The sequence below is a fragment of the Macrobrachium nipponense genome, chromosome 44, assembly GCF_015104395.2.
Source record: "Macrobrachium nipponense isolate FS-2020 chromosome 44, ASM1510439v2, whole genome shotgun sequence".
In the NCBI taxonomy this organism is placed as follows: Eukaryota; Metazoa; Arthropoda; class Malacostraca; order Decapoda; family Palaemonidae; genus Macrobrachium; species Macrobrachium nipponense.
The window spans coordinates 21,390,034-21,403,487 of record NC_087221.1 but is presented as its reverse complement, the minus strand read 5'-3'; the positions used below and the strand labels follow the sequence as shown (position 1 = coordinate 21,403,487).

Genomic DNA, 13,454 nt, shown 5'->3' with positions numbered 1-13,454 from the left:
AAAAAAAAGTTTAGGCATGCTGACGATGTAATTTGTATATGATCAGGGACTGAAAATGTAAATAACAGTTTTGACAAGTTAAATAAGTTAGTACTACCATATATATTAATAATAATATGAAAGATATCATCCAACTTAAGAAATCTAGAGTTAATACAGCATTTAAGATCAATACGACATTGAAGCATGCACTTATACAGAACTCTCCCGACACTACAGAAGGTTTTGTACATAAAATTCTTGTGACAACTTTTATGTTGGTCAAATTGGCAAAATACTGGAAAAGAGAATAGAATAGCGTAAAAGTGTTTTAGATATGCGCAGGTGAATAGTGGAGGTTTTTTTAATGGTATTGAGAACAATTATACAACCAACTGCTCGGGGGCAAAAAAAAGTAGTTTGTGCCAACACCCACCTGGCAAAGAATAGCATTGAATCTAGCTTGAAAAAGTTATGGTTATAACATGAACATCAGTCGAGCCATGTGTAAACTTTACTTTATTATCACAAAATAAGTTTGTAAAATGTTTACATTTTAAGGAAGGCAGTGAACATGTATAAAAAAAAGGAGTATTATTATATTTGTATACTACATAGTGCGGGGTACTAACACTAATGAGTTTTGGACGCCCCTCCCCTTTGAAACCTGTCAGGTGTGTATTTATGTTGCGTATGTTTGTCCATACTGTCCCTTGAGTATGTATTGTGATGTTGACTACTATAATAGAACCAATGAGTAGTCTTCGTTAATGTCTTAGGAATAACATCGAAACCGGTTTGGACTTACACCCTCTCTTTTACTGGTGACTGTGATAAACGAATAATGGTTTATTGAGATTACAATCATACACAAATATATATATATATACTATATATATATATATATATACTATAATATTATATTATATATATATCTATATATCTATATGTATATATAGATATATAGTATAGATAGATAGATAGATAGATAGATAGATAGATAGATAGATAGCTATCTATCTATCTATCTATCTATCATCATCTATCTATCTATCTATCTATCTATCTATATCTATTTATATATATATATATATATATATATATATATATATATATATCTATATATATATATATATATATATATATATATATATATGTTATATGCTAACTTTGAGCGAGATTGAATGTTATACAAATATTCAGCTCCCCATCGAGGAAAACCGTGAGTCTGTATCGCCATCACAAAGCAGATCATGCAGATCATCGGCCCACCTACGAAGAACACATCTTAGAGCCTTGTGAATCAAGAGTTCTGCCTTCCAGTGAAGTTGGCAATGAATGAATATTAAGGCTTTGCTCGACGAAATCTGCTCGATGTGACGTCAGAAGCGGAAAAACATTGGATAAGGTTCTGACTTTTCCCGCTTCTGACGTCACATCGAGCAAAGTTCGTCGGGCAAAGATCGACCGTGTGGACGGGGCTTTACGTACCCTGCCCCAAGGTCTGCCTTGCCCTTCCCCAAAGTTTATAGAATAAGGGAGAGAACTTGCCCTGACCCATACCCGCGGTCGGAAGGGAAGAGACGAGCGCGCGCGACCCAGGAGAAAATATCTCTCCAACAGAAGAGTCGACGAATCGCTGTTCAAGTGTTTCGATCAGACGGAATATACTAGCAAATCTAGTTAGGCTAGACCAGACCTGCTCAAAAGATGTCCGAATGCCGACCCCCGTACAACGTCACCCGGTACAGTCATTAAAACTAACGTTTTTTAAAATGAAATGAATATTTGTTTTACCAATGTTTATAAAAAGATGTTTTATTCAGTTCAGTAACCGAAAACGGGCAGACATGATTGATAAATTATAGATAAGGAAAACAAGAATGATATTTTTCATGAATAATTTAATTTATATACATGAAAGATGATGGAAATTTAAAGTATATATTCCTTCACAGGCAACTGAAATAAAAATGCTTAAATAATGTATTCGATGTTGCACATGCGTCTAGTATGAAAAAAATATAAGAAAGTATTATTAAGTAATAGGCATGCCTAATGGTTTTAATGGTTCAAGTATTAGTTGGTTTCATTACCTGGGCGTACAGCAATTTACTTTCATTTATACCCTCGTAGAATCTGTTATATAACTTAATATTTATTTAGAGCCTTCCTGCACTTCATCATAATCTACCGAATGAATAATTTAATTTACACATGAAATCAATAGCTACGACGAGAATGTTAAATAAAAAAAGAAAAAAAAATCCGGGGAACATGTCAAGATTAGCGAACCCACTATTTTTCAAGACAACATTATTCCATTGGTTTATATATATATATATATATATATATATATATATATATATATATATATATATATCAAAGTGGTATAATACTCTATTGAAAAAGGAATGAATCTGTTGCGATTAAATTAGTGACCTTTTATAAGAAATGGAAAAATTATAGCAGAAAGATAAGAGAAACAATATTATTATTATTAATTTTTTTTTTTTTTTTTTTTTTGCTCTATCACAGTCCTCCAATTCGACTGGGTGGTATTTATAGTGTGGGGTTCCGGGTTGCATCCTGCCTCCTTAGGAGTCCATCACTTTTCTTACTATGTGTGCCGTTTCTAGGATCACACACTTCTGCATTAGTCCTGGAGCTACTTCAGCCTCTAGTTTTTCTAGATTCCTTTTCAGGGATCTTGGGATCGTGCCTAGTGCTCCTATGATTATGGGTACGATTTCCACTGGCATATCCCATATCCTTCTTATTCCTATTTTCAGATCTTGATACTTATCCATTTTTTCCCTCTCTTTCTCTTCAACTCTGGTGTCCCATGGTATTGCGACATCAATGAGTGATACTTTCTTCTTGACTTTGTCAATCAACGTCACGTCTGGTCTGTTTGCACGTATCACCCTATCCATTCTGATACCATAGTCCCAGAGGATCTTTGCCTGATCGTTTTCTATCACTCCTTCAGGTTGGTGCTCGTACCACTTATTACTGCAAGGTAGCTGATGTTTCTTGCACAAGCTCCAGTGGAGGGCTTTTGCCACTGAATCATGCCTCTTTTTGTACTGGTTCTGTGCAAGAGAAGAAAATAAGGAAATATGGAGATGCTACATCAGAAGCAACCCGACGGAGAGAGGATATAGAAGAAGATTGGTCAACATCTGGAATGAGAGGAATAACACCCCCCAAACAGAGCAGAGGCTGGCAGACCAAGTAAGGAACATAAAGAAAAAGAACTGGCTCTCCCCAACAGAAAGAGAAGAACTGGAAAGGGAAATGTCACACGACAACGAATTACACGAAGACGAACTGAGAGACGATGCCACAGAAGACGACAGGGAGGATGAGGTATCAAACAACGACACACGAAGAAACACCGACGAAGTAACAGAGAGGACGGAATGGGTAGAAAAGATTAGACAATGGATGGAGCCAGATACAGAGAGAACAAAGATCCTCTCCATGAAATCCTACAACACCAAGAAATTAAGGGAGAAAACAAGCGAGGTCAATGAAATAATGGGCATAATACACACCACCAGTATCACAGAAACAAATAACTTGACATATGCAGGAGCAAGATTAGTAGCAGAACTGGTGGGGATTCGAACACTAACACCATCAGCACAACAACCCAACAGAAACCAAAAAACAGCAACCTCCTTGGAAAGGCGCTTGGAAAAGCAAATCATGGTGATGAGATCTGACTTGAGTAAACTGAAAGAGATGGCAGAAAAAAGGCTAAGAAGCAAGAAAACAAGGGAGGAACTCAACGAGAAATACGAAGTACAAGAGAGGGGACTAAACAACACAATAGAAGATGTAAAACAGAGGCTTAAGGCCAAAGCACATAAGATCCAACGGTACATGAACAGGAATAAGGGATACCAACAAAACAAACTATTCGGAACCAACCAGAAAAGACTAAACAGCCAACTAAGAGGGGAAGACAACCACCCAGAAATTCCTGAAGCCGAACCAAGTAAGAGACTCTGGGAAAACATATGGAGTAATCCGGTATCACACAACAAACATGCAACATGGCTCCAGGAAGTCAAGGAAGAAGAAACAGGGAGAATAAAACAAAGATTCACAGACATCACGACAGACACAGTCAGACACCAACTAAGAAAATGCCAAACTGGAAAGCCCCAGGTCCCGATGAAGTCCAGGATACTGGCTCAAAAACTTCAAGGCCCTACACCCACGAATAGCAGAACAACTCCAGCATTGTATCTCAAATCACCAAGCACCCAAATGGATGACCACAGGAAGAACATCCTTAGTACAAAAAGACAAGAGTAAGGGAAATATAGCCAGTAACTACAGGCCTATCACCTGCCTACCAATAATGTGGAAGTTACTAACAGGTATCATCAGTGAAAGGCTATACAACTACCTAGAGGAGACAAACACCATCCCCCACCAACAGAAAGGCTGCAGAAGGAAGTGTAGGGGCACAAAAGACCAGCTCCTGATAGACAAAATGGTAATGAAGAACAGTAGGAGAAGGAAAAACCAACCTAAGCATGGCATGGATAGACTATAAGAAAGCCTTCGACATGATACCACACACATGGCTAATAGAATGCCTGAAAATATATGGGGCAGAGGAAAAACACCATCAGCTTCCTCAAAAATACAATGTGCAACTGGAATACAATACTTACAAGCTCTGGAATAAGACTAGCAGAGGTTAATATCAGGAGAGGGATCTTCCAGGGCGACTCACTGTCCCCACTACTCTTCGTAGTAGCCATGATTCCCATGACAAAAGTACTACAGAAGATGGATGCCGGGTACCAACTCAAGAAAAGAGGCAACAGAATCAACCATCTGATGTTCATGGACGACATCAAGCTGTATGGTAAGAGCATCAAGGAAATAGATACCCTAATCCAGACTGTAAGGATTGTATCTGGGGACATCAGGATGGAGTTTGGAATAGAAAAATGCGCCTTAGTCAACATACAAAAAGGCAAAGTAACGAGAACTGAAGGGATAAAGCTACCAGATGGGAGCAACATCAAACACATAGATGAGACAGGATACAAATACCTGGGAATAATGGAAGGAGGGGATATAAAACACCAAGAGATGAAGGACACGATCAGGAAAGAATATATGCAGAGACTCAAGGCGATACTCAAGTCAAAACTCAACGCCGGAAATATGATAAAAGCCATAAACACATGGGCAGTGCCAGTAATCAGATACAGCGCAGGAATAGTGGAATGGACGAAGGCAGAACTCCGCAGCATAGATCAGAAAACCAGGAAACATATGACAATACACAAAGCACTACCCCCAAGAGCAAATACGGACAGACTGTACATAACACGAAAGGAAGGAGGGAGAGGACTACTAAGTATAGAGGACTGCGTCAACATCGAAAACAGAGCACTGGGGCAATATCTGAAAACCAGTGAAGACGAGTGGCTCAAGAGTGCATGGGAAGAAGGACTAATAAAAGTAGACGAAGACCCAGAAATATACAGAGACAGGAGAAAGACAGACCGAACAGAGGACTGGCACAACAAACCAATGCACGGACAATACATGAGACAGACTAAAGAACTAGCCAGCGATGACAATTGGCAATGGCTACAGAGGGGAGAGCTCAAGAAGGAAACTGAAGGAATGATAACAGCGGCACAAGATCAGGCCCTAAGAACCAGATATGTTCAAAGAACGATAGATGGAATTATTATTATTATTATTATTATTATTATTATTATTATTATTATTATTATTATTATTATTATTATTATTATTATTAAGGAACCGTAGACACACAAAAGTTTTAAGGAGATTGGATTTGAAGAAATGTACAATAAGAATAAAAAATGTACATCAACTAATTAACCCATATCCCAACCGAAACTAGTAATTTAATTTTTCAGTATTATATCTCCATAAAAAGGACCATATAAAATATATTAAAGAGTCCATACCGGACTAACAAAATATTTAAAGACTTGAGCATTCACTAAAATAGCCACCATTATAAATATGGGACGTCAGAATAGACCTAAAATTCTTATGATGGTAGTCATGGCATAAATGATAAACATAAGCGTAAGAAATATATTTACCTTATTAGCAATTATGTAGGTTTTTTGTTTGTATGGTGCTTTTACGTTGCATGGAACCAGTGGTTATTCTGCAACGGGACCAACGGCTTTACGTGACTTCCGAACCACGTCGAGAGTGAACTTCTATCACCAAAAATACACATCTCACTCCTCAATGGAATGGCCGAGAGTCGAGCCCGCGACCACCATACTAACCACGCCATTGAGGCGCTTATGTGGGTTGTGTAATACTAGCATTCAAGGATAAAGGAAACGACGAATACTGACTCCTAACGAAATGGCAGAACATAAGCAACTCGATAAACACCAGGAGAGGAGCAAAAATAGTAATGATTATTATAAACTACTCAACTAAAACCGCTTCACGCCCTGCGATCAAAATCATTAGGCAGATTATTAATCATACAACACGAACACGATTACGGTATTGCAAGAACGTATAATCAAAAAGGTGTCGTAGACGATACACTATTAGGAGTCACGTGACTTATAGAACTTTTCAACTTAGAACCGCAGCTGAAACTTGCTAGAAAGCCTCGTCAAGCGGAGTACCGCAATGCCATATTCTGAGGCTTACATTATGTGGTAGGCTCACTGTCAAAGTGACGTGAATTATGAAAAAATATGGAATTATCAATTTTTTCTATAGATACGTAGTTCTAAAGTTAGGTAACTCTGACATGTGATCTAAATAAAGAACGGGGAAGGAGCTGGCAAATCAGTGGGGACAAACAGATTGCAAGTTAACAATATTAGCGATATTGAGAACCAGGTGGAAAAGAACTATATCATAACCCTTATTAATGTCTGGTATCTTAGGTGCCCAGTGAGGCCATCAATCTTGATCTATGGGGCATGGAACCACTAAAATATTGTTTATAAATCCTATTTTACTAATATCCTACCAAATTATCCCTCAGAGGTAACAGAAAATGCTTTCGATAAACTAAACAAGTTTTTACCCTACAATAAACCATGTTTCAAGAGAGATAACCATTAGAAACCAAACAGAAAAAATTTTTACCAGGTCGACCTATCTCTAGCTATCAGTTTGTGTCTTATAATATCTTTGACGTCTTACTTATGAAGCTCAACAATTCTAGAATCCAATAACATCATTCTTCGCGAATATAACGTACTGATAAAAAAAACTGTTCATTTTGAAAATACTGATAAAAAATGGGTAAAACATTTACTTTAACATCAAAATGCTGCAAAGATCAAGAAGATTGAAAAACACACACACGAGAAAAACATATCGACTGAGCTTCCCTCTAACTCACAGAGACACTAAGCTATTTATTTAAGAAAAAAAATATAATAATAATAAAAAAGCTATTTATGAAAAAAGCCGAAATCTCTTAAGACTAACCTGAATTCGTGCCAGCACGGCTCTTGATCCTTGGTAAACATAGTTTTTTCTTCCAGTGCACGGAATTCAAAAATATCTTTTTATACCGACACAACCACACACTTGGAAAGCCAAACATGAATTCGCATACTCGGCAGAGCTGTTCTGGGAGGCAAAAACTAAACGTTAATATCTAACATGGGGAAACTCTCCTTCCAATGAGCGAAAGACCTTTTGAAAGGACTATTCTAAACTCTGCAATTACCCATGTTCAGCTGTTGGGTGACTGAGGTGACTGGACTCCCGTTCTCCATTTAATCGGTCAACCAGTGATCTTGGAGACCAAATGTAAATCCCTTAACGTTTTATGAGTGGTCTGATGTAATTAAAGCGTTGAATTTACTTACATTCGTACCTTCTGTGTTTGCTTGTATGGTCTTGTTACGTTGTATGTAACCAGTGATCATCCTTACATCCTTACATCCTTACATCTTGTTCGGGTTGCCCCAGGTCCCTCAGTGTGAGGCACCTCTAATGTCTACCAGAGAGTTGCTAGCACATCTTCCGGTATATTTTGCATCTTCCAATCTTGGATGGTCTGGGATGCAGTTTAGATATTTGTCGAGCTTATTCTTAAACACATCTACGCTCACTCCTGATATATTCCTCAGATGAGCTGGCAACGCATTGAATAGACGCTGGCATTATCGATGCTGGTGCGTAGTGGAATTAATGTACCTGTGTGCTTTCCTTATTTTTCCTGTTATAGTTTTGGGGATTATTAATCTACCTCTGCTTGCTCTTTCTGATATTTTTAGTTCCATGATATTTTCTGCTATTCCTTCTATCTGTTTCCATGCCTGAATTATCATGTAGCGTTCTCTTCTCCTTTCTAGACTATATAATTTTAGGATTGTAGTCTTTCCCAGTAGTCAAGGTCTTTAACTTCTTCTATTCTAGCTGTAAAGGACCTTTGTACACTCTCTATTTGTGCAATATCCTTTTGATAGTGTGGGTACCATATCATATTGCAATATTCAAGTGGACTACGAACATATGTTTTATAAAGCATAATCATGTGTTCAGCTTTTCTTGTTTTGAAGTGCCGTAACAACATTCTCATTTTTGCTTTACATTTTGCCAACAGAATTGCTATTTGATCATTGCATAACATGTTCCTATTCATCATCACACCAAGGTCTTTAACTGCTTCCTTATTTGTGATTGTCTCATTATTAGGTCCCCTATATGCATATAGCTTTCTTTCTCTGTCTCCATAATTTATTGATTCAAATTTATCAGAGTTAAATACCATCCTATTTACCTCTGCCCAATCATATACTTTGTTAAGGTCTCTTTGTAGAGCGTTCCTATCTTCATCACAAGTAATTTCTCTACTTATTCTTGTGTCATCTGCGAAACTACTCACTACCGAATCCTTAACATTATCCAGCAACGGGACCAACGCCTTTATGTGACTTCCGAACCACGTCGAGAGTGAACTTGGGAACAGGTCTCTATGTACCGTTGGCTGTTATGTGCCACCGGCTTCTGTGTACCATCCCTGGCTGCTATGTACCATGCATGGCTGCTATGTACCATGCATGGCTGCTATGTACCTCAAATAGTATTAACACTTAAGTACCTTATGTAAATTGTAATATTAAACTTTACAAAGTTAATATAAACCATTACAAAGTTATACCCAGAACGGTGGAGGACTCTGAACCTACCTAACTACCTAACAACATAGAAAAAAAAAACAAGCTAGCTGAGCAGTGGCTCAGCTAGCTTGTTGATGGCTGGAGGTGAACAGTTACTGAACTCTATGCCAGATAGAGTGGACAGAGGCACAAGGTTCGAAGCCCCACCATGGCTCCTTCGAGACTAGTGGATCTGCTCAGCATTTACTTCCTAAGTCTAGTGGACGTGCACTCTCAGTCATCCTTTTTATACCACCATGGCATCAGCGGTTTCCCTTTGCTCAGGATGTGGATTGTGTGTTCGCCCTAGACAGGAAGCCCTTATCTGTGACGGATGCAACAAGTGGCGCCACCTCTTATGTGGTACAGAAATATCACAATCTGAGTACCGGAATATAAACAGACGTTTGAAAGCTGGTCAAGTTTTCATGTGGTGTTGCCCAGACTGTCCTGACTGGATGGAAGTTTCAGGTACAATTATAATTATCTTTTTGTTTTTCTATTATCTTTTTCATAATTATCTTTTTGTTTTCCTAAGCCCGTTGATAAGACCATATAGCTGCTTGGGTGTGTGTGTGTGTGTGGGGGGGGGGGGGGGGGGGGGTGGGGGGGGGGGGGGGGGTGTCCTCACTTTCATTTGAATGCGTCAACATATTCTGCGAGAAATAGCACTTGGAATACACCATTTTACATTCACGTGGTTTCAGGTGCCGATGCCGATGATCCTTCTGATGCCTTCCCAGTTGAACAGCAGCCTGCAACAATCAACAACACACCCAATGACTTCAATATCATACTTCCTATTGATAACATCACGCCAGTTGCAGAAACCTCATTAGTTGATGAAGCGTTACCGACAACTATCCTTGCAGACACTCCTGTCACCTACAAAATTGTTTCCGGTGGAACAAGAAAAGGCAGCTCTCTCCTCGCTGATTCATTGGGTTTTACGTACACCAGGAAGCGAGAGTCGTCTGTATCAGTAACATGGATATGCAGCTACCGTGGTCAAAAGTGCTATGCAACAATTTCACAGCAAGTAGGAACAATGAACTTCAAAAGTGGACACCACCAACACACACATCCTGGGGATCCTGGTGCTGAACTCAAAGCATCAACACGAGCTTTGGAATGCCCATTTGCATCACCTGGGGAAATAGTAAAGAAAGCACTCTCAAGCTGTGAAAATTCAGATGTTCCCTTACCAAATATAAACACTCGAGTCAGATGCACCAATCGCGCCAGAGAAGGACAACGTCCAAAACCCCCTGAAGAGACCAGTTTTGAATTAAACAGAGATCATGTTCCCCAGGACTTTCTTCAGGCTGATCTATTTGAAAATATGCAACGGCATCTCATATTTGCAACGTCTATTCAGTTGCAACACATGTCCAAGTCTAAAACTTGGTACGTGGACGGCACTTTTAAACTTGTTCGTACCCTTTGCTCAACTTTTAAGTGTCCACAGTTTTATAAAGAAGGATGAAATTTTGAAACAGGTTCCTTTGTGCTTTGTCCTAATGTCAAGAAGAAAGAAAAAGGACTACGTAGCTGTCCTAAGAAAAATCACTGAGTTAACACCAACATCAGTTTGTGAGGTGGTTGTGGATTTTGAGAAAGCACTATGGTCGGCAGTGCGAGTGTGCCTTCCCGAGGCTTCCATTCATGGCTGCTGGTTTCATTGGGCCCAAGTAGTGTACAAAAGAGTAAAAACACTACTCTGAGATTCAGGGTCTCTGTAACACGGTTTTTGGGACTTTGCTCCTTATCAAAGCATCGGATGTAACTGAAAGTTGACATATGTATATTTTACAACCACACACAAATTTTGTCAGCATTATCAATAACCTAAACCCGATAGTTTTAATTTTTATAGAGTAAAACTGATCTTGCCGACGCCATGGCCAATGATCACGAGCCAAGAGTCGAAAAACATTCATTACGCAAGCAAGGTAAACAAACACCTTTTGACTAAATGTTGCCCCGCCCATCCACCAGACAGAAATTCCATCGGCTCTGAAACCCAAAGACTTTATGAATGGCGGAACGATACATAGATGTGGGTGGGGTATCAGTGCTAGCGTAGTAATACTACTGTAGCAGTAGTGCCGCAACAGTATAGCAGTAATATACAGGAATTAAACGTTTAGGCCAACTGCTAGGATCCTTGAGGATCATTTAGCACTTCTTACAACTACTCGAGAAATTAGTTTTTATAGCCAGAAGTTAAATTTTCTAATCCAACAATGCCCATGGTAGCCTTCAGTGTTATCCTGAATTATAACGAGGCGAAAGTGGGTGGAGCCTCATGAAGTCACCATTCTGACGATAATTATTGGTGAAGGTTTAAAGCCAATATACGGTACCGGCTATTTTTTTTCAGTAAATAGGTAGATAGCCAATAAATAAAAATTGCATGACATTGGATTTAGCAGTTATCAAATCAAGCTTGTCTACTTTGTTTTTGATAATTACCAACTATTCCCTACATCTTGTCAATCTGATTGTGACCTATAAAGTAGACTGTAATTTCTTTGGAAACTTATTTTGGGAGTTAGACTAATAATGGAAGTGTTTTTGTATTTATTAACATATTTTGTTGGTTTGTTCATTATGACAATTATCAGTGGAGAGGTTCCAGAGTTCATAAAGGTGTACTGCTTTGCTTGTATTTAAATTTGTATGTCATTGTTGCCAGAGGTTTAGCCTTCGTTACGTATAGCCAATCATCCATCGAGAAAGAGGGAAGAAATGCTGTCATAAGCTACGCAACGAGTGCGTTCGAAACCTTTTCTCTGAATAAGTTGGCCCGTCCTCAAAAAAGGTCACTTTTACATTATAAGTACCAAATTTATTCAACCTACGTACTGCAGAATACACTCAAAATTTATGTGTTGATATAATATGTATTCTGAATAAGCGTTATATTTATGAAATGCATAGATAAAAAGTTATTGCGAAAAAACCGTGTTACAGAGGCCCTGAATCTCATAGTAGGTCTACAAAATGCCTATATTAATCAACTCGCTATAAGACAATTCATTCAGCAGTTAATGACGCTGCCAAACTTACCTCCATCACATATAGAGCCAGCTTTTCGCCATATCACTAGCCAGCCACTTCCTGATCAACGATTAAAAGATCTCATTACTTACTATAATAAAATATGGATCAGGAATGAGATGCATCCTCCACATTCTAGGAGCTGTTACAAACGCCCTGTTCGGACTAACAACGATGTAGAAGGGTGGCACCATGCGATTAACAGAGTAGCAAAAACCAATTCAATTAACATGTACTTCTTAATTAGTATTCTCCATGATGAAGCCAGTAGAATTCCCATCATTGTAAAACTAGTTAAACAAAAGAGAATGCACAGATACCAAAGGAAGCATGCAGTCAAAAAGCAACTTGCCCTTGATGACCTCTGGATGAAATATGAGAACAAATTCATATCAACATCAGACTTTCTAAACCGCTGTGCCGAACTGATGGATCATGTAGATGAATAAGAATATATCAACAATGTAGCATGCTGAATTCTATTGCTTGACAACTTTTAATTATTGTATGCAATTTTAATATGTTTATTATTATTGTATGGTTTTGTGTTTATGGTTGTGTTTGGATGAAATATGGCAACAAACATTGTATTAACAATTTGCAGCTTGCTGAATTTTATTGCTTCACAACTTTTAATAAATGTATACAATTTCAATATGTTTATGGTTTTGTGTTTTATCTCCTTGTGTGTTCTTATTTCCTTACTTGGTATCTGGTACATAGCAGCCTTGTTTGGTGCATACAAGCCAAAGTAGTGGTACATAAGAGCCAGTACATAGCAGCCCAACAATGGTACATATAAGCCAAACAAGTGGTACGTAGGAGCCGGTACATAGCAGCCGACAGTACATAGCAGCTAGCATTCGTGAACTTTCATTACCGGAACGTATCTTCTGTGAAACTTGTGCAAGGTTTAATTAACTAAACTGCATACAGTATTTCATTTTGCTAGCGTTGATGTCCATAGTTCAGACAGTATTTCATTTTGCTAAAGTTGATGTCTATAGTTCAGTAACTAATTTCACTTAACTTTCTTATTGCTACTTTTACAAAATTTTACGGTTTCTTCTAATAAAAGTCAAGTGCATTCACTAAGTTTTAGTGCTTGTCTTGATATTCTGCGTTCGCCAAAATGCTTGGATATGCAGGGCACGTGATGCTAATTTTCACTATAATATTTTGAAATATTCATTAATTCAAATAATATAAAGGCTTCCTTTGTTGCTTTTTGTATCACTG

The 13,454-nt window shown here is 38.3% G+C and overlaps 1 protein-coding gene and 1 pseudogene across 2 annotated transcripts in view; one reads left to right on the top strand and one right to left on the bottom strand.

Moving 5' to 3' along the window:
* The window catches only part of LOC135204085 (glycine receptor subunit alpha-2-like), a 161,498-nt gene extending 153,894 nt beyond the window's left edge, over positions 1-7,604 (bottom strand). The window contains exon 1 of one of the 2 annotated variants that reach the window (XM_064234081.1): positions 7,471-7,604. In XM_064234081.1, the coding sequence (XP_064090151.1) occupies positions 7,471-7,511 (41 nt within the window). In that variant the 5' untranslated portion in view covers positions 7,512-7,604. The remainder of the gene's footprint in view (positions 1-7,470) is intronic. The other variant, XM_064234078.1, reaches the window with a different exon arrangement.
* Positions 7,605-9,058: 1,454 nt separating this feature from the next.
* On the top strand, positions 9,059-12,938 carry LOC135203836 (uncharacterized; annotated as a pseudogene).
* The last annotated feature ends 516 nt before the right edge of the window (positions 12,939-13,454 follow it).